At 44.8% G+C, this 27,604-nt stretch overlaps 1 protein-coding gene across 1 annotated transcript in view; it reads left to right on the top strand.

Moving 5' to 3' along the window:
- LOC311148931 (zinc finger protein 609-like) overlaps positions 1–27,604 on the top strand; it is a 92,768-nt gene that overhangs the window by 48,498 nt on the left and 16,666 nt on the right. Inside the window, exon 2 of the mRNA XM_084185963.1 lies at positions 14,915–15,146. Coding sequence (XP_084042089.1) covers positions 14,915–15,146 — 232 coding nt within the window. The remainder of the gene's footprint in view (positions 1–14,914; positions 15,147–27,604) is intronic.

A 27,604-nucleotide genomic window follows, 5' to 3' on the forward strand; every position in this document is an offset into this window, starting at 1 on the left:
GTGGCAATTTTTGTTTATGTCCAACTCTTGTTAGACTAGGCTCTGAGTTGTGTCAGTAATGGTGAAAGGGTCAAGCAGCAGTTGCTACATGATAATGATATGTAGGACTACCCATTTGATTCTTGAAGAATATAATTTATAAATGCCTCATGCGCTTAGTTCAACTGTCGTACCCCATCAGAACCCAAAATATAAGCTTGTTTTACTGGTGGGGAGAATACTTGTTTTATGTGCTGATTGCCACTTTAAGGGTTCTGTTGAAGTGGATGTTGGCTCCATAGAATTAGGAATTAGAATACTATAATATATATTTGTCATTTAATAGGATTTCTATGGTTGACTCTGTCAGTGTGGGAGATGGTGTGATTGAATTAGCCAGTGCGCAGCTCATGCTGTTGACTAGCAAGGATGCTCTGCATGTGAACTGTAGAACAAAGGTTTCTTTGGTGACCTGGAATGCACAAACCTGTCAGCCATTTCCGCCTGTAACTCTCACCCCTTTACCTGTTACTTTCTGTGGTCTGTCTGCTTTCCCACACTCGTACACTAAACACCAACTGGGGAGTTTCGATCATTACCTCACAAAAGGCCTAGCCAATACAAACCTTATATGGGATTTTAAAGAAGTGGTTGTCGGAACAAATGGGTCTCCAAGTCTTTTATGGGATAACGTTAACTAGGTTTGTGTTAAACCGTGCCTTTAAACGTGGCAGTCTCTCCGAGCTCTGTGTCTGCAGCCCCTGTTAAGTCCCTTTCATCATCAGTTACAGAGAACATAGTACCCATGAAAACATGTCAGTTTGTTTACAGTTCACTCCAAGTGGAAGGATGGAAAAACGGTCTGTTGTATGTAATTGTGGGATGCATGTTTGAAGAGGCTGCGTACTGTTAGCTGGCAGCCATATGCTGGCAAGCAGCGTCTTCTTTTACTTATGTTTTCTGTCCTCTGTTATGTAGCCAAGCTTGGTTTACTCAGCGCCACTATTAATGTGGTGTTGTCTTGTTGTTTTCTTTCCTTCTCTCTTTCTCGCTCGCTCTCTCTCCTGTCTCTCTCTTTTCAGTTTGAGGCTTGTTCTTGTGCTTAGTCGCTTGGAGACACGAAACCGAACCCCCCCCCCCCCCCCCCCCCACATCTTTTCCTTAAATGTTTTTCATGAAGTTTCTCATGCTAGCGTTTACTAATTTTCCACTTCTCTCTCTGAGGTTTTCAGTCCAGACAATGCAGCTTGTCATTTAAAAGGCCGCACTTGGTCACAGGAAACTGTCAGTTTATTTTTTTCCTGTGTCGTTTGGTTTTGACAGTGGTGTTAGGCCTGTTCCGTGTGACCCTGGGGAGACGGGAAGCCTTGGAACACTGGTTGAGAGCAGAGGTGTCGTGCCCCCTCAGAATTATTATATAAACTCAGCAAAAAAAGAAACGTCCCTTTTTCAGGATCCTGTCTTTCAAAGATAATTAGTAAAAATCCAAATAACTTCACAGATCTTCATAGTAAAGGGGTAAACACTGTTTCCCATGCTTGTTCAATGAACCATAAACAATTAATGAACATGCACCTGTGGAACGGTCGTTAAGGCACTAACAGCTTACAGACGGTAGGCAATTAAGGTCACAGTTATGAAAACTTAGGACACTGAAGAGTCCTTTCTACTGACTCTGAAAAACACCAAAAGAAAGATGCCCAGGGTCCCTGCTCATCTGTTTGAACGTGCCTTAGGCATGCTGCAAGGAGGCATGAGGACTGCAGATGTGGCCAGGGCAATAAGTTGCAATATCCGTACTGTGAGACCCCTAAGACAGCGCCACAGGGAGACAGGACGGACAGCTGATCGTCCTCGCAGTGGCAGACCACGTGTAACAACACTTGCACAGGATCGGTACATCCGAACATCACACCTGCGGGACAGGTACAGGATAGCAACAACAACTGCCCGAGTTACACCAGGAACGCACAATCCCTCCATCAGTGCTCAGACTGTCCGCAATAGGCTGAGAGAGGCTGGACTGAGGGCTTGTAGGCCTATTGTAAGGCAGGTCCTCACCAGACATCACCGGCAACAACAGCGCCTATGGGCACAAACCCACCGTCGCTGGCCCAGACAGGACTGGCAAAAAGTGCTCTTCACTGACGAGTCGCGGTTTTGTCTCACCAGAGGTGATGGTCAGATTCGCGTTTATCGTCAAAGGAATGAGCGTTACACTGAGGCCTGTACTCTGGAGTGGGATCAATTTGGAGGTGGAGGGTCCGTCATGGTCTGGGGCGGTGTGTCACAGCATCATCGGACTGAGCTTGTTGTCATTGCAGGCAATCTCAACGCTGTGCGTTACAGGGAAGACATCCTCCTCCCTCATGTGGTACCATTGAGCACGTCTGGGAGCTGTTGGATCGGAGGGTGAGGGCTAGGGCCATTCCCCCCCAGAAATGTCAGGGAACTTGCAGGTGCCTTGGTGGAAGAGTGGGGTAACATCTCACAGCAAGGACTGGCAAATCTGGTGCAGTCCATGAGGAGGAGATGCACAGCAGTACTTAATGCAGCTAGTGGCCACACCAGATACTGACTGTTACATTCTATTTTGACCCCCCCCCCTCCCTTTGTTCAGGGACACGTTATTCAATTTCTGTTAGTCACATGTCTGTGGAACTTATTCAGTTTATGTCTGTTGTTGAATCTTGTTATGTTCATACAAATATTTACAGATGTTAAGTTTGCTGAAAATAAACGCAGTTGACAGTGAGAGGACGTTTCTTTTTTTTTAGCTGAGTTTATATAATTTTTGTAATACTACTAGCCACCTAGCTATTTTATGACGTTGGCTTTGAGCCACCAGAGTAGTTTCCAGGAAAACTCAAATTACAGGCAGCTTTGGGTTTCCATCAATCAGATTTTCAATCCATTCTCTTCTCTAATTATAGGCAAAAGGCAGTTAGTGGCCCCGTGGTATGGCCTTCTTCAGAATGTTCTGGTCTGGTGCTGGCTAGAGCTCAGCATTAACTGGGCAACCACTCACAACCATAACAGACCGCTCATTCCCCTTTGTGCCCAGACTGGTTGGGAATGTAGTGAGTTTTCCAGACCATTTTCTAGGCTACTGACCATAGTGATTCCTCTATTGACACTTCTTCTTCTATCTTGATATTTGGACTCTTCTTATCGGAGGATCAATGGCGGTACACAATTTCTACTTTTGGTAATGTTCCGTGGTCAAAGTCTGTTTGAAACTAACATCACGGTGTGTCCAGTCTGTCCTTGTCCACGTCTCTGGATTGTGTGTTTGTCAAATGCTATTTTGAGTCCAGTTGAGTCGCAGTGTGAATGGTGTCCAATAGGAGCTATGTCAGAGGGTCAGGTTTAGTCCTTTCATCTGCGTGACTCATTACTTCTCCCCCGAGCGCTGTTGTGGGTATGCTCAGTGGAGCCAGAATGTGGAGAAGGGACTGTTGGGCAATGTTCCCTCTTAATTGTTTTCGGCACTGAGCAAATTTCAGGTCTGCTGAGTGCAAACTTGAACGTTGTGAAAATTCTGTGCAACTTCCAGCACGCGTTTCCTGTGAACACTGAGGCTGTACCCGCTTTAAGTTACAGTTTTAACAGTGGCCAAGTAGGCTATTGTGGCTATTTGATCAGAGTGGCCTACCATCAAAAACAATGGAGACAGTACATCCCATAACATTTTAACATGGAAATAGCTGTTCTATCATTCAGCCTACAGTAGCAGCCAATGTGTGGTGTTCAATGTAGACCTATATTCCATGAGACTTTTGAAAAAAAACATGTAGGGCTTGACATTAACTGGTTTATCCACTTGTCCTTCAGACAAGGAGGTGACTGAAAATGTTGTTGTGGTGTTTGATGTAAGAAACCAGACAAATTATGCTACCCACTGCCTATTGGCTACTTAGCTTATTCGAGCCTGTCTCAAAATACAACACTGCCCCTTTAAGACAAAGAAAAGCTATTCACCTGACTAGCTATTCAAAGATGTCTAGAAATGTACACGTGTTGTGCTCTTGTAGGAAGCAATCACTCCCCTATTGCTGACTACAAATGATCTATAACTGGGCTAATAACTCACTAACTAGCAAAGGATATGAACTAAATGTGCACACATGGCTACATGCAGCTCTCCCTTTGATCTCAAAACAAGCATATCTACTCAGGACTACAGCTGTAAACACAGTCCAGTTCAAAGTAAATGGCACAGATCCATAAATAGCAGTGGTCTATTTGCATATAGGCCTACCACAGCCCTGATTGGTTATGCCACACCGGTCTGTGTAGAGTACGGCTGAATACAATCCTACTCCGATGTGTTCTGCCTACAACAAAATATCTTGCATAGTTTGTTTTGTTTCGGTATGTTGCATTGAAAGTGGCTAATATTGAGTTGATTCGATCCCAATTGCCACAGTAAAGGGCAAAGTTGATAGTGTTAACTAACAGGGAAAAACTCTAGAAAGTGAAGTTCAATCTCGTGCTTCTCTCTGTGGGCTGATATTTGTTCTGCGCTCTGGGCGGCAGTCCCTGGGGAACATTGCTGTTGGGGAATGGGCACAGATTTACACAGTATCGCCACAGCACAGTGATTAATTGAACAGTGTCCTGCAAAGGAGAGCGTCTGTGTAAAATGGCCGCCCCCTGATTCGAACTATGGCACTGCTAGCTCAAACGTTTGCTGTGAATAAATTGTGGCAACCTTTGATCTGGAGGCGAGCTCGTTAAAAGTATGTAACCTACATTTATAATGTTTTGACATGCACAGGGAGGCATGCCAACACGGACATACTCTAGATTTAAGCATGGTGTTCCAGCTCCCTGGTTTTGGTTCAAAGGTGTACTTTAGGCAATGCAGCTAAAGCCAATTGGCACACTGTGTCAATACACCCTAAATAATGCCATAAGGCCAACAACTTATGAGTAGTAGTGTGAAATTGTTTTGGTTTTATTTACGAGAAGTCCTGCTCATTTGTTTGTTAATAACTTGACTCTTAAACATGTTGAGAAATCCGTCTTTTTCTGGCGTTTGTTTCAGAAAAGGGAACATTATCAAGCCTTTTGATCTGCATCAAAGTGGCAAATGCTGTTTGGGGATGTCGAGATCACAAGAGGATGTTTAGAGTAATCTTCTTTGAATTGCCTCAACTTTAAGTCTTCACTGCCTGCTTGTTGACATAGTTGGGATTATAGCTCCTAACCTGAAAGGCTGCTTAGAGAGAGAGGTCCATCTAAACATAGCGTAAAATTAGTTAAACTGTGTCGACACCAACAGGGTTAAGTTGAAAGGTCATGAGTGATTGATCGAAGATGGACTTTGCTCCACTCAGCTCAACGGCACGCTACTTCTGCGCCATTGGAGAGATTGAGGAAGGCGTCTCTCTTCAGTCATGAGTGTAGGCGTGTCGAATACTGTCCTCAATGAAAAAAAAAAAAAGGAAGGTCCTTAAATAGATTACCGTCATTGTGTTAGCATTCAGGTAGTAATGTGAATAGATTACCGTCATTGTGTTAGCATTCAGATAGTAATGTGAATAGATTACTGTCATTGTGTTAGCATTCAGGTAGTAATGTGAATAGATTACCATCATTGTGTTAGCATTCAGGTAGTAATGTGAATAGATTACTGTCATTGTGTTAGCATTCAGGTAGTAATGTGAATAGATTACTGTCATTGTGTTAGCATTCAGGTAGTAATGTGAATAGATTACGTCATTGTGTTAGCATTCAGGTAGTAATGTGAATAGATTACTGTCATTGTGTTAGCATTCGGGTAGTAATGTGAATAGATTACGTCATTGTGTTAGCATTCAGGTAGTAATGTGAATAGATTACTGTCATTGTGTTAGCATTCAGGTAGTAATGTGAATAGATTACGTCATTGTGTTAGCATTCAGGTAGTAATGTGAATAGATTACGTCATTGTGTTGGCATTCAGGTAGTAATGTGAATAGATTACTGTCATTGTGTTAGCATTCAGGTAGTAATGTGAATAGATTACGTCATTGTGTTAGCATTCAGGTAGTAATGTGAATAGATTACGTCATTGTGTTGGCATTCAGGTAGTAATGTGAATAGATTACGTCATTGTGTTAGCATTCAGGTAGTAATGTGAATAGATTACCGTCATTGTGTTAGCATTCAGGTAGTAATGTGAATATATACCGTCATTGTGTTAGCATTCAGGTAGTAATGTGAATAGATTACGTCATTGTGTTAGCATTCAGGTAGTAATGTGAATAGATTACTGTCATTGTGTTAGCATTCAGGTAGTAATGTGAATAGATTACCGTCATTGTGTTAGCATTCAGGTAGTAATGTTCCCCAGGCACGTTGTCACATATTCATGTCAAATAAAATTGTATTTGTCACATGCGCGAAATACAACAGGTGTAGACTTTAATGTGAAATGCTTACTTACGAGCCCTTTCACAACAATGCAGAGTTAACAAAAAAAAATAAAAAAATGAAAATGTAATAGTAACACATTAAATAACAATAACAGGCGTTTTATTACCTGGGTCAGTTAATGGCAGGGTCAGAGAAGGGGGAGGTCACTGCACGGTTAAAGGTGAGCGTGTGGCTCTGTAGAAGTCTCTCCAGCTGGGCTTGTTTTTCAGTGCTAACAGGATATGTCAGCATGGGTAGATGATTAATTTGAGCCTGTAAAAAACATGGAGAATGCCTCCAATCAGTTCAAATTAGCCTAGAGGCCAGTGGACTAAAACAAATGCGCCCTCAAAGAAATTATGGAGGGCTTTCACTTAATTCCCCATTCTTGTGATTCATTTTTATGCCTTATTTAGTTTCTAAGGCTAAATGTTGAAGCAGGCTCTTTTGTAAAATCTCAATTGGTTACGTTAATCTGTGGTGTAGTTTACAGACCTCCAAGTCTGCTTCTAAACGGTTCAGCTTCGTTTTCCTCCATGGCTCTCTCTACATTTTCTGCTTCTCTCCCCTGTCATTATGATGTGGGGTGAGTGGGGGGGGGGGGGACTTGTGTGGCAGACCTATTTTCCACAGTGGTGGGGCCCTGTCCTGTGGTTACCGGAGACTCTTGACACGGCCTGAACTCTGCTCCCTAACCCCTACCTGACTCCAACCTCCCCAGCAGGGACGGGTCACCACCTCCCAGCGTGTCCCATTCAGAGGGATGTTGGGAAGGTGACAGCAAACACCCGGGGGCCTCAGGGATCTGGTCCTGAATCTGAAACACTTACTCTGCTGCGGAAAGGAGGGCGTGGGGGTGCGGAGGAATGTTCTGTGAACTCAATGGAATTTAAGCTGTAACACACTCCCCTGCCAAAACCTAATTTCTTGTTTCTGTGGGATTCCATTCCTATTATACCAGTTGCCAGCTTTTCCATACCTCTTTTCCATATCTCTTTTCCATACCTCTTTTCCATACCTCTTTTCCATACCTCTTTTCCATACCTCTTTTCCATATCTCTTTTCCATACCTCTTTTCCATACCTCTTTTCCATATCTCTTTTCCATACCTCTTTTCCATACCTCTTTTCCATATCTCTTTTCCATATCTCTTTTCCATATCTCTTTTCCATACCTCTTTTCCATACCTCTTTTCTTCTCTTCCCCTTGTTTTTTGAGTGATTGTTTTCCTAAGGGAGCATTGATTCTCCTCTTTGCTAGTGTGCAAGTGGATATGGTTGTTTGATGCTTTCCAGACCACTGGATTGGGGGGACCCCTAAGATGATGCCCATGGGCTCAGCAGACCGAGGGCCTGGTCTTTTGCAGCCAGCAAACCGTCATGAGCAGGGAAGGGCATTACCCCTAAAAAGCCTTATAAAGTAAAGGGCTGTTCAGTCTTTTCCGTTTTGGTAGGGCCTATTTAGCTTAGTGACGCTTCATATTGATTTAAAGACAATCCCTAAACATTTACTAACTGAATAACGATGTGGTTGTATTGGAACCTAGGCCTATTAACGGCTAAAATGACGGGAAAGCATGATTTCACTTTTCATCAATCTCATGCGTTTGACCTAATAGGTCCAACATTCCCACAGCAGCTTTTGTAACATGGCACACTGCCACCATTTTGATTTTCAATACTTAAATCACGAAAAGCCTTTAAATTGTTTATTTTTGGGATTCAACTTTGAGTCGTTGGACAGACCCAATCCTTTTACAGCCTCAGAGTCCCAGTTGCAGGGTGTGGACAAATCACATGGTGCGTGTGTGCAGGCTTGGTGAAGTGAAAACTTTGCTGAGAAAAATGACCACTGAACCACTAATAGTGCACTTGAGCCCACAAAAGGAGAAACACTGCCAGTAATAATGGATGTTTTTCTTGTAGGATTCAGCTGGAGCTTCCACTGAGGTTATGCATCCATTTAGATTCCTGCTTCCATTTCCCCCCGGCTAGAGACTGGTCCTCCTCCCTGCTCTTTTGCAAGGCTGAAGTCTGTAGGCATAGGGTGGATTTATGTTTAAAGTCTCTCCCTTCAGTCGTAAGTATCTTTGGTTTGGAATGATCTGAAGCTGGGGTATGTAAGCATGCTTTTAGTCGACGGTTGGAAGAATTCCTCTGACCAATGCCATTTTTCAGTCCACTTTCTTCTTTATGGAGCCTACGCTTTGGGAATAAGCCTTTAGTTTATGTTAATGTTTCGCTTGTGTTTACGTACATGCGTTGCCTTGCTAGCTGATAACAGGTAGCTGAGCGTGACACCCTGACTGTAATCCAGGAGGACAGGTAGCTGAGCGTGACACCCTGACTGTAATCCAGGAGGACAGGTAGCTGAGCGTGACACCCTGACTGTAATCCAGGAGGACAGGTGGCTGAGCGTGACACCCTGACTGTAATCCAGGAGGACAGGTGGCTGAGCGTGACACCCTGACTGTAATCCAGGAGGACAGGTAGCTGAGCGTGACACCCTGACTGTAATCCAGGAGGACAGGTAGCTGAGAGTGACACCCTGACTGTAATCCAGGAGGACAGGTAGCTGAGCGTGACACCCTGACTGTAATCCAGGAGGACAGGTGTCTGAGCGTGACACCCTGACTGTAATCCAGGAGGATAGGTGCTGAGCGTGACACCCTGACTGTAATCCAGGAGGACAGGTGGCTGAGCGCGACACACTGACTGTAATCCAGGAGGATAGGTGGCTGAGCGTGACACCCTGACTGTAATCCAGGAGGACAGGTAGCTGAGCGTGACACCCTGACTGTAATCCAGGAGGACAGGTAGCTGAGCGTGACACCCTGACTGTAATCCAGGAGGACAGGTGTCTGATACGTGACACCCTGACTGTAATCCAGGAGGACAGGTGTCTGAGCGCGACACCCTGACTGTAATCCAGGAGGACAGGTAGCTGAGCGCGACACCCTGACTGTAATCCCCCAGTAATCCTTTGAGGTCATGGGCTCACTCACTTCTCCCCAGCCTAAGTAAACAAGGAGATAGATATGACTAAGGTTTAACATGGCTTTACAGAGAGCACAGCCGTAAAATTCTGAAGGGCAACAGGAAAATGTGGAAGTTTTGGTTTGAGCAATTCACCATGTGATGCTTTAGGCTTTATAAAGGGGGGAGAGGTTGAAGTCTTGCCTCATGCCAGAGTATAAAATGTAGATTAATCTCTGGCAGAATTAACTCTTCCCTATAGCCCTACAGGGTGTGGGGTAATGAGTCACCTCGCCAGGCCCCGGAATGAGAGTGTGACTCCGCAGAGCCTTTGCAAACAGTGTGGCCGGTATAATTTTTAGTAGCCAGACTGTAAATCCAGGGAGCTGCAGTCGCAACCAGCATGGAGATAGAGCGAGTGAGAGAGAGATATTGAATTTAGCATCAGAGGACAACCACTGAGTGAGTGATCACACAACCACAGGAGTTTTTCTCAGACTGGAGGATTTGGCTTTGACTGATAGAGCGGTGCTCTCTGGGATGCTAATCATAGTCGAGTTCTTCTTGTGCTGTCTGCCTGCCAGCCTTGCTGCAACAACATTCGCAACTGGCACGTTTACAGTAGCGGCATAGCAACAATCAGTATCTCAATTCTGAAAAGACAAGACTATCTCAATGCTTTTCTTAATTTAAGTCCCCTGATAAAGTGGTTGTTTGGGGCGCTCAATCAATGCATGATCATTGGCTATATGATGCTCTCCTCAGTCATCTCCAGCGCCATGTCTGATATTCTCCAAGGGCTCAATGATATCCCTGACAATAAGGGCCTTTAAGAGGCGGTCCCAGAGCTCCCCGGGCTGCCGACGGCACAAGCTGCTGGTGCTGGCTGCCACTCCAATTAAAGGCCCCACTTCTCTTAGGTCAATTCATCAGGGAGCTTGTTGCTTACTGCCAAAACACACAGCGAGAGACACAATACCAACAAATGTTCCTGTGTGGCTCAGTTGGTAGAGCATGGCGCTTGCAACGGCAGGGTTGTGGGTTCGATTCCCACGGGGGACCAGTACGAAAATGTATGCACTCACTACTGTAAGTCGCTCTGGATAAGAGTGTCTGCAAAATTACTAAAATGTAAAAAAATATATATATATACAGTTGGGAGAACAAGTATTTGATACACTGCTGATTTTGCAGGTTCTCCTACTTACAAAGCATGTAGAGGTCTGTAATTTTTATCATAGGTACACTTCAACTGCGAGAGACGGAATCTAAAACAAAAATCCAGAAAATCACATTGTATGATTTTTAAGTAATTAATTTGCATTTTATTGCATGACATAAGGATTTGATCACCTACCAACCAGTAAGAATTCCGGCTCTCACAGACCTGTTAGTTTTTATTTAAGAAGCCCTCCTGTTCTCCACTCATTACCTGTATTAACTGCACCTGTTTGAACTCGTTACCTGTATAAAAGACACCTGTCCACACACTCAATCAAACAGACTCCAACCTCTCCACAATGGCCAAGACCAGAGAGCTGTGTAAGGACATCAGGGATAAAATTGTAGACCTGCACAAGGCTGGGATGGGCTACAGGACAATAGGCAAGCAGCTTGGTGAGAAGGCAACAACTGTTGGCGCAATTATTAGAAAATGGAAGAAGTTCAAGATGACGGTCAATCACCCTCGGTCTGGGGCTCCATGCAAGATCTCACCTCGTGGGGCATCAATGATCATGAGGAAGGTGAGGGATCAGCCCAGAACTACATGGCAGGACCTGGTCAATGACCTGAAGAGAGCTGTGACCACAGTCTCAAAGAAAACCATTAGTACCACACTACGCCGTCATGGATTAGAATCCTGCAGCGCACGCAAGGTCCCCCTGCTCAAGCCAGCGCATGTCCAGGCCCGTCTGAAGTTTGACAATGACCATCTAGATGATCCAGAGGAGGAATGGGAGAAGGTCATGTGGTCTGAGACAAAAATAGAGCTTTTTGGTCTAAACTCCACTCGCCGTGTTTGGAGGAAGAAGAAGGATGAGTACAACCCCAAGAACACCATCCCAACCGTGAAGCATGGAGGTGGAAACATCATTCTTTGGGGATGCTTTTCTGCAAAGGGGACAGGACGACTGCACCGTATTGAGGGGAGGATGTATCGCCAGATCTTGGCCAACAACCTCCTTCCCTCAGTAAGAGCATTGAAGATGGGTCGTGGCTGGGTCTTCCAGCATAACAACGACCCGAAACACACAGCCAGGGCAACTAAGGAGTGGCTCCGTAAGAAGCATCTCAAGGTCCTGGAGTGGCCTAGCCAGTCTCCAGACCTGAACCCAATAGAAAATCTTTGGAGGGAGCTGAAAGTCTGTATTGCCCAGCGACAGCCCCGAAACCTGAAGGATCTGGAGAAGGTCTGTATGGAGGAGTGGGCCAAAATCCCTGCTGCAGTGTGTGCAAACCTGGTCAAGACCTACAGGAAACGTATGATCTCTGTAATTGCAAACAAAGGTTTCTGTACCAAATATTAAGTTCTGCTTTTCTGATGTATCAAATACTTATGTCATGCAATAAAATGCAAATGAATTACTTAAAAATCATACAATGTGATTTTCTGGATTTTTGTTTTAGATTCCGTCTCTCACAGTTCAAGTGTACCTATGATAAAAATTACAGACCTCTACATGCTTTGTAAGTAGGAAAACCTGCAAAATCGGCAGTGTATCTGTTTGTTCTCCCCACTGTATATATAATACAATATATAAAAAGTAATTTTGTGGCCGTCCTCGGCTACACCCCTCTTCATAGTTCCTACAACTCCCCTTTCTCAAAATGGAGTCTCTTTGCTGAGTGGGCTGCCTGTGAGAGTCAAAGAAGCCAGAGAAGGGGTTGTGTAAATACCTTGTTATCCACCACCTGTGTGTGGAAGTCATTAACGGTGGTTTTATCGCCGATACGCACGCGTATCGTCACCACCTCTGCAGTGGCGGCGTCTCAAACATCCACACTTTAGTGTGAAGTGCTCTTTTCACCGTACAGCTTTTCTGTCATTCAGATAATGGATTATATTTACAAAGCTCCTTTTCATTTCAATGCTTTAAGACGCTTCAAATTGTGTGAAGTTAGTGTTTCCCTCCTCAATTGTTGTATTTTTGTTTTACCGTACACAGCAAGACGGGTAGGTTTTTACTAAAATGAATTAGGCCAGTCAGTAAGCAACGCCGCCATGGGGGTTTGTTTATATCCTAATGAGGGTATGATGTAGGGTCGAGCTCATCAGTACTCTCATACTTAAAGCACATCTGTAGTTCTGTAAAGAAGGCCTGACGTCATGACAACACACTGTAGCCTACAAGCCACAATCCAAACATACAAGTCAACCTTCACTTAGTCGCTTTAGCCTCTTGGATACCAGCAGCATTAAACAACACCTAAATAACAGGTGTGCTCTGAAAAGTTGACAACGGAAGCAATGGTGTCACAGGTTTGTCTACGATAAGGGCGTACATTCTTGAGAAAGGAGTGTTGCAGACATTGGCTGTGGTGCAGTTCCTCTGTTTCCATTCATAACAGCTGTGTGTTTACTAGGGGTCTGGTTGACTGACAGCACCGTGTTCTACTAGCTCCAGGACGGATGATGTGTTTGTTCAGAGGCTGTTGCCCCCTGGGAAAGTGGTAGGAACTAAATGCCAGCCCTCTCTCTGCAGCGTTGAGGGAGGACATCTGCTGATTGGTCGTCTGGACTTCCTCGTTGATTAGCCCTGTGTTTCAGCGGCCCCATCAGCTCCTCTTCGGACTTCACAGCTTAAGTGCCTCTGGAATCCCTCACAGTGTGACTTTCACCTGGTTTCTCCCTCACAGCGTGACCTACACCTGCTTCTCCCTCACAGCGTGACCTTTGCCTGGTTTCTCCCTCACAGCGTGACCTTAGCCTGGTTTTCTCCCTCACAGCGTGACCTTCGCCTGGTTTCTCCCTCACAGCGTGACCTTCGCCTGGTTTTCTCCCTCACAGCGTGACCTTCGCCTGGTTTTCTCCCTCACAGCGTGACCTTCGCCTGGTTTCTCCCTCACAGCGTGACCTTTGCCTGGTTTTCTCCCTCACAGCGTGACCTTCGCCTGGTTTCTCCCTCACAGCGTGACCTTCGCCTGGTTTTCCCTCACACAGTGACCTACGCCTGGTTACTCCCTCACAGCGTGACCTACGCCTGGTTTCTCCTTCACAGCGTGACCTACGCCTGGTTTCTCCCTCACAGCGTGACCTTCGCCTGGTTTCTCCCTCACAGTACAATCATATATTCACCTTTCTCTCCAAGGCCCTAACACAGACAGGCTTTTCCCAAAGGCTTTACATTTTAAACCAGGTTGACTGAAGTGGATTGGTGAGTCTCTTCCATTCTACAGACACCACCTCATTCAACTGCCCCTCTGCATTGTAAGCCAACGCCAAGCAATTGCAACGTCTTAAACAATTCTCCCTAAAGTCTTAAACTGTAAACTAAATAAGTAAACTGTTGTTGAAATAGCAAGTATATGTTGCGTGTAGTTGTAGGGTAAATGTTGCCATATCCTGACCCCAATACCTTACATGTACATATTTCCTCTTACCTCACGGAATGGCAGCTACTGCTAAATAAATAGCAAAAACCTCAAGCATATTTATATAAAGTATTTCTATTGTTGACGTTTCGCACAATGTGTGGATTGATCTACTGCACTGTTTTCTTTGACGTTTGGTTTGGAAACGTAGGGCTGGAACTGTTCTCTTTCTGCTGTTCTGCTATGCTTGCTTTTATTTTGCGGTAAAAGAGATCTCTTACTAAACGCTGCACTTTCACGTGTGGCAAGTCAATAAACACCACTAATTAGATTGTCAAATTGCCTCCGCGCGCAAGAATTAGCAATAATGGCTTAGGCTGCGGCGGGAAAAAAATGGAAAAAAGGTGCTTTATTACAGCCGTAGCTTATGTTTGAATGATTTGGTGCACTTAAGCGTCCTCAGCCATGAATAATAATCATGGAGGATGGTAATGATCTCCACCATCAAGGTTAAATAAGCTAATGCTTACCCCCCAACAGCTTTCGGAATATGGCTGACTAGCTCACACTGAAGGGGAGCTAGACAGACCTCCCATACAGCCAGCCGTTTAGATGAGATGACTCTGTAGGTGATTCGCTTGCCCCAATAGTGGGGGTACGTAGTGGGGTGCATTTATCAAATCAAATCCCGGGCCTCCAGGGGGGTTCAGTTGGTTTGTGAGAGGCTGCGAGCTCAGGCCAGAACAGTAGGCTGCAGCTAAACCAGTATACTGAAGAGAAGGAGGGTTTTCAGGGGAAATGCCGCCACTGCTGCCAACAACAAGCAAGGAGTGCTGTGACTATCACTGTATTCGGATCAATTCTTGCCACCCCACACATTTTGTTGTGCCTATCGTAACGTAGGCCGGCCTCCTTTGTGTGGACACGGATAAGCTTATGTGGTCTATGTCGGCTTTTGTTTATCACGTTATCTCCCAGATTGTGTTATCTCCCATCTCTAACCAGAAACCTTTCCTTTCTCCCAGATGGAGTCTCCGGTCTCCACGCCCGCCACTCCACCCCGCCATCTCCTGCCGCCGGTTGGAAACAGCAATGACAGCATCGCCTCACCCTGTGAGCAGATCATGGTGCGCACGCGCTCGGTGGCGTCCAACACGACAGACATGGCCTTGGCCACGGAGCCCGAGTGCCTGGGGCCCTGCGAGCCCGGGACCAGCGTCAACCTGGAGGGCATCGTCTGGCAGGAGACCGAGGACGGTAAGGGCTGATCTATGGGCTGAGGGAATACGGAGATATCTTCTTCTGTCCTACTCAGTCATTTCTTTGTTGTTTTTGGTTTCCTTATGGTTGCCTATTGTAAAGCATCTTTGGGTAAAAACACTGTAAAAGTACTAGGTTATTTATTATTATGGGAAGGGTCCAGAGCAAAAACATATACTTTATCTTTTTGTGGAAAAATAAAATGTGTTGCCTGGGATTTCTTTCACAGTTTTTTGTGGTTTCAGTGTGTGTTTTATGTAGGACCTCCCGATAAAAGGTCATGAGGAGGAAAGCAAGATGTTTTCTTTTATCCGCTGCCATAAGGACAACTGGTATGACTTGGAAGCCTCTCTTTGGATAAATAATTCACTCATTAATCCAGAGGAGACGTTCTTCAAAGAAGTGCATTAGGCAGTTATTCTCTGAGTTAAACCACCGCCTACAATGGGAGATAGCTCATCAGCATTCCGAGGGCCGAGGGTCTTGTCTGCTTTATCGTGTTCTTACAGTGGTGTACCCTCTGTAGCTCACTCCTCTTAATGGAGAACGGAAGCAGCCGACGACGCCTCCTCATTTTCAGCACTTAGCCATTACAGATTTTAAAAACCCATTTCACAAAAGCTTCAGGTAGGTTCTAGTGCGCCTGCTCCGACAATGCTTTTCCCCCGCAGGGGACGATAATGTGTTTAAACTGAAGGACTATGCAGCACCAGACTGCCTTTAATGATTCAGCTATCTGCATCCTGATCGTGAGTGAGGTGATGCTATCTGCATCCTGATCGTGAGTGAGGTGGTGCTATCTGCATCCTGATCGTGAGTGAGGTGGTGCTGAGTGAGGTGGTGCTATCTGCATCCTGATCGTGAGTGAGGTGGTGCTATATGCATCCTGATCGTGAGTGAGGCGGTGCTATCTGCATCCTGATCGTGAGTGTGGTGGTGCTATCTGCATCCTGATCGTGAGTGAGGCGGTGCTATCTGCATCCTGATCGTGAGTGAGGCGGTGCTATCTGCATCCTGATCGTGAGTGAGGTGGTGCTATCTGCATCCTGATCATGAGTGAGGTGGTGCTATCTGCATCCTGATCGTGAGTGAGGCGGTGCTATCTGCATCCTGATCGTGAGTGAGGTGGTGCTATCTGCATCCTGATCGTGAGTGAGGTGGTGCTATCTGCATCCTGATCGTGAGTGAGGTGGTGCTATCTGCATCCTGATCGTGAGTGAGGTGGTGCTATCTGCATCCTGATCGTGAGTGATCGTGAGTGAGGCGGTGCTATATGCATCCTGATCGTGAGTGAGGCGGTGCTATCTGCATCCTGATCGTGAGTGAGGCGGTGCTATCTGCATCCTGATCGTGAGTGAGGCGGTGCTATATGCATCCTGATCGTGAGTGAGGCGGTGCTATATGCATCCTGATCGTGAGTGAGGCGGTGCTATCTGCATCCTGATCGTGAGTGAGGCGGTGCTATCTGCATCCTGATCGTGAGTGAGGCGGTGCTATCTGCATACTGATCGTGAGTGAGGCGGTGCTATATGCATCCTGATCGTGAGTGAGGCGGTGCTATCTGCATCCTGATCGTGAGTGAAGCGGTGCTATCTGCATCCTGATCGTGAGTGAGGCGGTGCTATCTGCATCCTGATCATGAGTGAGGCGGTGCTATCTGCAAGCCGCTCACTCCCAACATCCTCTTTAACAGCCATGAATAAATCGCTTTCAAGTGACCATAATTTAACAGCAGCAGCCGGGGTCAGGAGGCGTACCCACGTGCCCCCACGTGTTCCATGACCCCCGCCGCCACGGTGTGGTTAGATGAACACACACAATACTAACTCACAGTTCACCCTGTGGCGGCTGCTGAGGAGGAGATGTGACTGGGGAAGCTAGCTGGACTAACTGGTTCCCCCCCCCCCCCCCCCTTTCTAGTCTCTGTCCAGTAGTGATTCAGTGCCTTGTTTGAGGCGGCACCGTGTTGCTCATGCAGCGTTATCACTCCCCGCGCCCTCACCCTATCTCAGCAGCAGCCCCCCTCCTCGCCTGACAAACACAGAGATTAAGCACTGGGAGCAATAGACTATAGACATCAAGGCTCAACAGCATCCACTTTAGTGCAGGAGAGAGAGAGACGCAGTGTGTATGGAAGGATAGTCTCAGCGACCTCATCTGGATTTGTTTAAGGCGCTAGAGGCCGACTATTTAATACATGTTGTTAGAAGCTGAACATTCGGAAGCGTGTGTGTATTGGTGTGACTGTTTTTCCCTACATGCTTAAAAATGTCTTAGGATTTATCCTCCCGTGTCTTCCAACGCGCTCGTAAATGAATGCAAAACAAGACAGTGCCAGAAAGAGAGATCATTAGTCATTATAAACTGGGTGGTTCAAGCCCTGAATGCTGATTGGCTGACAGCCGTGGTGTATCAGACCGTATACCACGGGTACATCTATTTTTAATCCTCTAATTACATTGGTAACCAGTTTATAATAGCAATAAGGCACCTCGGGGTTTGTGGTATATTGCCAATATACCACGGCTAAGGGCTGAATCCAGGCATTCCGCATTGCGTCGTGCTTAAGAACAGCCCTTAGCTGTGGTATATTGGCCATATACCACACCTCCTCGTGCCTTATTGCTTAAATATATTCTACATGTTTTTCCCCCTCAGTGGTGCAATTACACATCACTCAACACGTCATCTCCGTATCCACAGCTTCCTTCATTAAAGTGGGTCGCGTTGGTTCGTTCGGGATATTTAATGCTGACCTTTTTAGCCGTGCAGTATCTATAGAGTGCCGTGTGGATCAATGAACAACCCCATGCTGGACCTGACATGGTGAAGTGTAGGCAGGGGAGGAGGAGGTGCCCCTGACCCCTCCAGCCAAGACCCGCGCTCGCTCCCCCACTGTGGGGTTGCCACGGTTACAGGCGTCTGCGCCCGGACATTTTTTAATTTAATGTGTTATGATTTGGGGATTAAATTAACATTGAACGCACGCCAGCTTTGTTTTTGGCAGGAGAATTTTGTGGTGTTTGGACAAAGAACAATGGAAAAATTTGCGAGAGGAGGGAGTGGAGAGTCGAGCATTGGAGAAAGCCGTGAGGAGTGAAATATCTATAGATGGAGCTCTGCCACGCTGTTTGAAACAGTGGAGCTCTGCCACGCTGTTTGAAACAGTGGAGCTCTGCCACGCTGTTTGAAACAATTGGTTGCTAAGCCAACTGAGAGGAGGCTCTGGGGCTCACAGCTGAGAAAGCCCTTCTAGCTCAGAACTCTTGATTCACTCGGTCCAACACAGGTTGTCAGAAAAGCCTGTGGCTTGTACCCCGGCTTGTTTTTGTCCCTGTCCAACAAGAATGTAATGATGATGGACACTGACATGTGGATGTCTAGTTTGTCTACGTAGGCGAGCTGATCTGAACACACACTGCGAGGAGCCCAGAGGGGGCTCTGCAGTCTCCCTGGCAGATATGCACTCTGTGGCTGGTGTCAGTGAAGCCTGCTCGGAGCATGCTCTCACTACCCACTACACCACTCCTTTCACTCTCTCTCCCAGTCCTGTGGTTTTGGCCTCTGTCCTCGGCTCTCCCTCTCTTTCTTTTTCAATCACTCATCCCCTTCTGTCCACAGCTAGGCCTCGCTCCATTCCATCCATGGTCTTTCACACTCGTTCTTGGGTTCGGACCAACCCGCGGTGAGGCAGCTAGCCAACCCTAGCGTACGTCCAGCTGAGCCCAACCCAACCTCGCTGCTCTAGACAGCTGAGCCCAACAGCCCTACTGGTCTAGACAGCTGAGCCCAACCCAACCCAACCCTACTGGTCTAGACAGCTCAGCCCAACCCAACCTCGCTGCTCTATACAGCTCAGCCACACTGCTCTAGACAGCTCAGCCACACTGCTCTAGACAGCTCAGCCACACTGCTCTAGACAGCTCAGCCACAATGCTCTAGACAGCTCAGCCACAATGCTCTAGACAGCTCAGCCACAATGCTCTAGACAGCTCAGCCACACTGCTCTGGACAGCTCAGCCACACTGCTCTGGACAGCCCAACCCCACTGCTTTGGACAGCTCAGCCCAACCCAACCCTGCTGCGCTAGACAGTTTTGTAATGAAAATGGATACTGTCTGCTAAATGACGTAAATGTAAATGATACTGGCCAGATGACTGACCTCCCCCCACCCCCCTCCTCCATTGTTGACAACCTCTTGATTTTAAAACTAAAAGAGGGAACTGAGGTAGGAAGAGGAACTGCAACTCTGTAATGTGACAACAGTGGATTAAGGGCCGTCCACACCAAGGACGATACCTATAACGATAAAAAATAAAGGTTGTTCTAATCAGGGTGTCCATAAAAAGTCTTAAACTCTTAAATTCATTTATCTAAATTAAAGGCCTTAAAATGTCTTAGTCTTAGTCAGTTTTCAATGGTCTTAAAAAATGCGACCGGAGATGACTACAGTGTTTCCGCTAAGTTGTGCAGCTGCTTTTTTGTTATTTTTTATTTCTCAGTTGTCTATTTTACAACCAAGATATTGATATGGATTTGAGATACGGCGCATGCGAAATGAGCATTGGCCATTGCGAGCACATCGGCCTCATTGGGTATTAGGCTATGACAGCAACGTTTTTTTAGGACATTAATAATTACTTTACTGTTAGATTAAAACATGGCTACTTCCAGTGAAAATGATATTTCGAGGTAGTGATGTAGCTAATGTGTTTTGAGTTTCCACTAACCCAGCTGGTGAATTAGCACCAAATATATTAGCCTATGATCTTAGTGCCATTAGAAGATGATTATTATACTTTTTCTATTGGTGACGGCGCAAAAAAAATATGGGAATATTAGCAGACCTCAAAATTGGTATTTAAATTGCATTTCAAGATTGGCATAGGGTCTGGGGGGTCCATGGGTGGCTTTTGATTTTTTTGGGAGGGATTCCTCATGTCTTACTCATTGGTAGGAAGAAGTTTGGTCCCTAACTACATAAACAATTTCAGAACAATCTGAGATAGTGGGTGTCATGGCTTGCTGAAATGACATGGAATTACTCCTAGGCCTTCATCACTGCAGTTTACAGCCTAGACAATAATTGTGTAGTCACTTGATAACAATAATTCATAATATGTAGCTCAGTAGAGCATGGTGTTTGCAACGCCAGGGTTGTGGGTTCGATTCCCACGGGGGACCAGTATGAAAAACATAAAATAATGTATGCACCAACTGTAAGTCGCTCTGGATAAGAGCGTCTGCTAAATGACTAAAATGTAAAATGTAAATGTAATAATACAATTGGGATCCTCAACGTTAATTTAAAAATCCCTAACCGAAACGTTTTCTTTTCTTACAAAATTAAAATCACGGTTATCACAAAACTACCACTAACAGGTCCCGATCATCATCATAAATGGAAAAAATAAAAAATAAATGTTGCTACTTTATTAACCGGAGGTATTATGCATGAGGGAGAGCAAGAGGCTCGAAGCAGGGCAGCAGTTCAAATGTGAGTGAAGAGGGGAGAGATGGCAACAGAATGGCTGTTTAAACGTTACGAAAAATTGCCAATTTGTCACATCCCTAGCACAGATCATCCATTTTCATCGTTTAACTTTTTTTCTTGCACTTTGACAGGTAAATATTTAAGCTCATTTACATTGACATTTTAGTCATTTAGCAGAAAACTCTTATCCAGAGTGCCTTGCTTAAGGTCACATCGACCGATTTTTCACCTAGTCTGCTCAAGGAATTCGAACCAGCGGCCTTTCCTCTACTGGCCCATCGCTCTTAACCGCTAGCTAATATTTAACTTCTTACTTCGGCTACACATTCCACTGCGCAATATGCTATATACAATCAAATTGATTTATAAAGCCCTTTTTACATCAGCAGATGTCACAAAGTGCTTATACAGAAACCAAGCCTAAAACCCCAAAGAGCAAGCAATGCATATGTAGAAGCATGTTGGCTATGAAAAACTCCCCAGAAAGGCAGGAACTTAGGAAGAAACCTAGAGAGGAACCAGGCTCTGAGGGGTGGCCAGTCCTCTTCTGGCTGAGCTGGGTGGAGATTATAAGATCGTTCTTCAAGCTGTTAAAACGTTCATAGATGACGAGCAGGGTCAAATAATATTCACAGTGGTTTTAGAGGGTGCAACAGGTCAGCACCTCCGGAGTAAATGTCAGTTGGCTTTTCATAGCCGAGCATTCAGAGGGAGGGAGAGAGAGGGGGTCGAAAACAGCAGGTCCGGGACAAGGTAGCACGTCCGGTGGACAGGTCACGGTTCCATAGTAGAAACTGGATCAGCAGCACGACTGGGGACTGGGAATGCCAGGAGTCGTCAGGCCAGGTAGTCCTGAGGCATGGTCCTAGGGCTCAGGTCATCCAGGAAGGGAAAGAGCTGGGAGAATTAGAGGGAACATACTTAAGTTCACACAGGACACCAGATAAGACAGGAGAATTATACCAGATAGGACAGACTGACCCTAGCCCCCCGGCACATAGACTATTGCAGCATAGATACTGGAGACTGAGACGGGGGGTCAGGGGACACTGTGGCCCCGTCCGACGATACCCCCGGACAGGGCCAACCAGGCAGGATATAACCCCACCCACTTTGCCAAAGCACAGCCCCCACACCGCTAGGGAGATATCAACAGAACACCAACTTACTACCCTGAGACAAGGCTGAGTATAGCCCACAAAGATCTCCCCAACCGCACAAGCCAGAGGGGGGCGCAAAACCGGACAGGAAGATCACGTCAGTGACTCAACCCACTCAAAAGGGGCTGCATGGGAGAGCACTGTGACCCGTAACAAGCCTCGCCGCTATTCCTCTGTTCATGAAATCCCAGGAAATGCTATAGACTACAAAAGCTATAGGACACTTATTTTATTAGCATTTTCTATATTAGAACTAATGGCTTATTCGAGGAGAGAAGCAGGCCTGCTCTTGCTAATTGCTGAATGTAAAATAAGCCTAGAGCATAGGCCAATTAATAGAGTGCTTTGGCCGGTGATGATAACATTGTTGCACTGATGCATTGCAAATGGTTGCACAGGACAGACAGAGAGATGAGCACAGTGAAAAATAAGATCCAAACGAATTAACTACCATTTGAAAAATGGAAATAACTTGCAAACCACTTGAGCAACGAGGTAAGCAATGACAAGACATGCTGTAAAAGATATGCAGGCTAAACTGCGTTTGTTGTTGAATAGCTACATTTAAATACGAGTTTCTATATAATTTTTCATTACTTGTACATTGAAGTATTACTGCAGTTGTCACTGTGACAATGAACACACCCTGAAGCACTGAAGGGTCTTGTGTTACCACCTTATTAAAGGGTAGAAAGCATGAGTTCTTACTGACCAAAGTAACAACACAGTGTGGTCAAAGACTTAATAACTTAGTTATCGTCACGATCTGGTTACCTATAACTACAAACATTAGTTAAGTTTTAACGGTTTTAAATATTTACTAACTTATTTGTGGATATCTTTGGAACTACCCACAATGCACTTTTTCTCAACGTCATATGTAGAACCAGTGCTACCTATCTAGTACCAGCTGGCTAATGTTAGCTACTAGCCATTCTAGCATGTAATTACATTGCAAACCAAGTGTTGGCGCTGGTGAGCTACTATGTACATCCACAAAGAAGAAACCATATAAATTCATGCAAAAAAACTGCAACTCTTCTCCTGTGCGTTTGGTAGTGGTAGTCGAGCAAGCGAGTGAGTCTTGTAGTAGTTTTCCGTCGTTTGTAGCTAGTGCAGTAAGACCCACATAGTGCGTTAATACCCACAAGGACGGGGTAACGACTCATTTCTGGCCCAATCGTTTGTGGCCCAAATGTGAAAAAAGCAAGCTTTGAAGTAGGAACGGTTTGTCCGGTTGAAGCCAGCAGATTGAAGTATGGGAACCGTGCACACGTCTACTGTATGCAGTGCTCATTTCACCCTGGAGCACTTCGATGGCTTAGTATAATCAGTGGAAGGAAGGATTCGGAATGAGACTCTGACTGAAACCAGGTCCTGTGCCGAGCGTGAATGTGAAGCCTGCAACCTCAATTTCCTACTGACCTACCGGTACATCGCAAGTGTCAGCAGTGAAGGGGATAAACCGGGTAAATTCAATGTGGATTTACCTCACTATATCGCTATTGGATTAGCTAGCTGTCACTTTCTCTTAGCTGGCAGGCTTGCTTGCTGGCTAAGATAACTGCATATTAACATTATTTGTTAACTGGTTAGATGGCGTTATGTATTTCCAAAATGTTGGTTTACTTTAATGTAGCTGTAAGCTAGGTGTTGATGTTAACTGGCTGACTCATGCAGTGCTAACGGATCGTTAGCAGGCTAGTAGGGCTAACATTAGCAGGCTAGTTGGCTAGCAACCTTGCAAGCTGATTTGTAACAAAGTATTTTCTTGTAAGCTGGCAGAAAATTCAATTGAAACCAGTAGTCATGAGTGCAAACGATTTGGTTTAATTTGAAATGATACATTTTAAGATATTTCAGTTGGAGTTTACATTATAGGGAATAGGCTGGCTTGCCGGGTCCTCCATATTACATCACACCCCGCAAATGTTTTTTCCGACACGACTTCGTCATTCTTCGGAATTCTGATCAGTTTTATGCAATAACGTGAAAACATAGAAAAGTGAGGTGTAACTTGCATTGGGACTTTTGATGCGTATACTAACGCAAATCCATGTTACATGTGATTACATTTATGCTACCTACCCTTTAATAGGCCTACAGCGTCCCGTAGGATGCGTTGATCCGTTGATTGACAGGTGTACCGTAGAACAATAAACGAAAAACGTTCCTCTAGTATGGATGCTCGCCAACGTTTAATAGTTATACAAGTTTATCGCTGTAGTTATCGTTATAGTTATCGTCCTTGGTGTGGATGGCCCTTTATGTGTTAGTATAAAGGTGTGAATGGCCCTTTATGTGTTAGTATAAAGGTGTGAATGGCCCTTTATGTGTTAGTATAAAGGTGTGAATGGCCCTTTATGTGTTAGTATACATGTGTGAATGGCCCTTTATGTGTTAGTATAAAGGTGTGAATGGCCCTTTATGTGTTAATATAAAGGTGTGGATGGCCCTTTATGTGTTAGTATAAAGGTGTGAATGGCCCTGTATGTGTTAGTATAAAGGTGTGGATGGCCCTTTATGTGTTAGTATAAAGGTGTGGATGGCCCTTTATGTGTTAGTATAAATCAAATAAAATCAAATAAAATTTTATTGGTCACATGCGCCGAATACAACAGGTGCAGACATTGCAGTGAAATGCTTACTTACAGCCCTTAACCAACAGTGCATTTATTTTAAACAAAAAAAGTAAGAATAAAACAACAACAACAAAAAAGTGTTGAGAAAAAAAGAGCAGAAGTCAAATAAAGTGACAGTAGGGAGGCTATATATACAGTAAAATAAAGTGACAGTAGGGAGGCTATATATACAGGGGGGTACCGTTGCAGAGTCAATGTGCGGGGGCACCGGGTAGTTGAGGTAGTTGAGGTAATATGTACATGTGGGTAGAGTTAAAGTGACTATGCATAAATACTTAATACTAACACATAAAGGTGTGGATGGCCCTTTATCTGTTAGTATAAAGGTGTGAATGGCCCTTTATGTGTTAGTATAAAGGTGTGAATGGCCCTTTATGTGTTAGTATAAAGGTGTGAATGTTCCTTTATGTGTTAGTATACATGTGTGAATGGCCCTTTATGTGTTAGTATAAAGGTGTGAATGGCCCTTTATGTGTTAATATAAAGGTGTGGATGGCCCTTTATGTGTTAGTATAAAGGTGTGAATGGCCCTGTATGTGTTAGTATAAAGGTGTGGATGGCCCTTTATGTGTTAGTATAAAGGTGTGAATGGCCCTTTATGTGTTAGTATAAAGGTGTGACTGGCCCTTTATGTGTTAGTATAAAGGTGTGAATGGCCCGTTATGTGTTAATATAAAGGTGTGGATGGCCCTTTATGTGTTAGTATAAAGGTGTGGATGGCCCTTTGTCTTAGTATAAAGGTGTGAATGGCCCTTTATGTGTTAGTTTAAAGGTGTGAATGGCCCTTTATGTGTTAGTATAAAGGTGTGAATGGCCCTTTATGTGTTAATATAAAGGTGTGGATGGCCCTTTATGTGTTAGTATAAATAAAATAAAATCAAATCAAATTTTATTGGTCACATGCGCCGAATACAACAGGTGCAGACATTGCAGTGAAATGCTTACTTACAGCCCTTAACCAACAGTGCATTTATTTTAAACAAAAAAAGTAAGAATAAAACAACAACAACAAAAAAGTGTTGAGAAAAAAAGAGCAGAAGTCAAATAAAGTGACAGTAGGGAGGCTATATATACAGTAAAATAAAGTGACAGTAGGGAGGCTATATATACAGGGGGGTACCGTTGCAGAGTCAATGTGCGGGGGCACCGGGTAGTTGAGGTAGTTGAGGTAATATGTACATGTGGGTAGAGTTAAAGTGACTATGCATAAATACTTAATACTAGCACATAAAGGTGTGGATGGCCCTTTATGTGTTAATATAAAGGTGTGGATGGCCCTTTATGTGTTAATATAAAGGTGTGGATGGCCCTTTATGTGTTAATATAAAGGTGTGGATGGCCCTTTATGTGTTAATATAAAGGTGTGGATGGCCCTTTATGTGTTAGTATAAAGGTGTGGATGGCCCTTTATGTGTTAATATAAAGGTGTGGATGGCCCTTTATGTGTTAGTATAAAGGTGTGGATGGCCCTTTATGTGTTAATATAAAGGTGTGGATGGCCCTTTATGTGTTAATATAAAGGTGTGGATGGCCCTTTATGTGTTAATATAAAGGTGTGGATGGCCCTTTATGTGTTAGTATAAAGGTGTGGATGGTCCTTTATGTGTTAATATAAAGGTGTGGATGGCCCTTTATGTGTTAATATAAAGGTGTGGATGGCCCTTTATGTGTTAATATAAAGGTGTGGATGGCCCTTTATGTGTTAATATAAAGGTGTGGATGGCCCTTTATGTGTTAATATAAAGGTGTGGATGGCCCTTTATGTGTTAATATAAAGGTGTGGATGGCCCTTTATGTGTTAGTATAAAGGTGTGGATGGCCCTTTATGTGTTAGTATAAAGGTGTGGATGGCCCTTTATGTGTTAGTATAAAGGTGTGAATGGCCCTTTGTGTTAGTATAAAGGTGTGAATGGCCCTTTATGTGTTAATATAAAGGTGTGGATGGCCCTTTATGTGTTAGTATAAAGGTGTGGATGGCCCTTTATGTGTTAGTATAAAGGTGTGGATGGCCCTTTATGTGTTAGTATAAAGGTGTGGATGGCCCTTTATGTGTTAGTATAAAGGTGTGGATGGCCATTTATGTGATAGTATAAAGCTGTGGATGGCCCTTTATGTGTTAGTATAAAGGTGTGGATGGCCCTTTATGTGTTAGTATAAAGGTGTGGATGGCCCTTTATGTGTTAGTATAAAGGTGTGGATGGCCCTTTATGTGTTAGTATAAAGGTGTGGATGGCCATTTATGTGATAGTATAAAGCTGTGGATGGCCCTTTATGTGTTAGTATAAAGCTGTGACTGACCCCTATTAAATGTATGCAGTGTGTGGTCAGTGATCAGACACATGAGTGAGTATCAAGGCCTACTACAACAGGGAGCAGCAGAGGGGGTGTGTCTGCTGGGGAAACAGCACAATCAGTTAACACTCCTCAAGGTCTCAGTGTGAGGGCTTTTTTTTCAGACCCCGGGAAGCACAAACGGCACCCGGCTGCCAAGCCCTCTGCCCTCAGGGGAAATGAAAAAAGAGGAGGAGGGGAGTTGGAGCTGTTCTATCTCTCGCTCTCTCTCCCCCTTCCATTCAGCGGGAGTCACTCAGCTGTGTTAAATTACTAGCGGGGTGATTACAAAAGAGGGAGCTCTCCGTCCCTCCCACTCCAGCGGTTGACCCCCTCACCCTGGTCATGTGACCCGGATAATCAGAGAAGGCAGTCACCGTAGTCTCGCCACAGGATCAAGACCTCATCAACATCACAGATCTGTTGTATATGGCAACTGCAATCCACCCTCGTTCCATCCATTTGCTGACGCTTGCAGAGGTGGTATATTTTTGTTCCTTGGGTAAACATTTAAAGTTTGTCGATTACCTACTTATATGTTGGTTAGTAGCCTACGCCCAATTATTTGAACTAAAAAAGGAGACGCACCAGTGTGACCTCAAGTATCCATATTGGCACGATTACCGAAATTGAATTGAAGTGCCAAATTGGCCTCAAGACTTTATCCTTATTGGAACAACATGATAACGTGATAACCTTTGAAAGCCCAGCTCCACCACAGATTTCAGCTACATGGTTCTAGATAGCTGTGTGTGTGGGAGAGTGTAATCCAATGCCACGGAAAGCCTGAACGACGATGGCGGAGTTTATCAGTTACCATTTAACAG

This window comes from Coregonus lavaretus, assembly GCF_964263955.1.
Source record: "Coregonus lavaretus genome assembly, chromosome: 21".
Lineage (NCBI taxonomy): Eukaryota > Metazoa > Chordata > Actinopteri > Salmoniformes > Salmonidae > Coregonus > Coregonus lavaretus.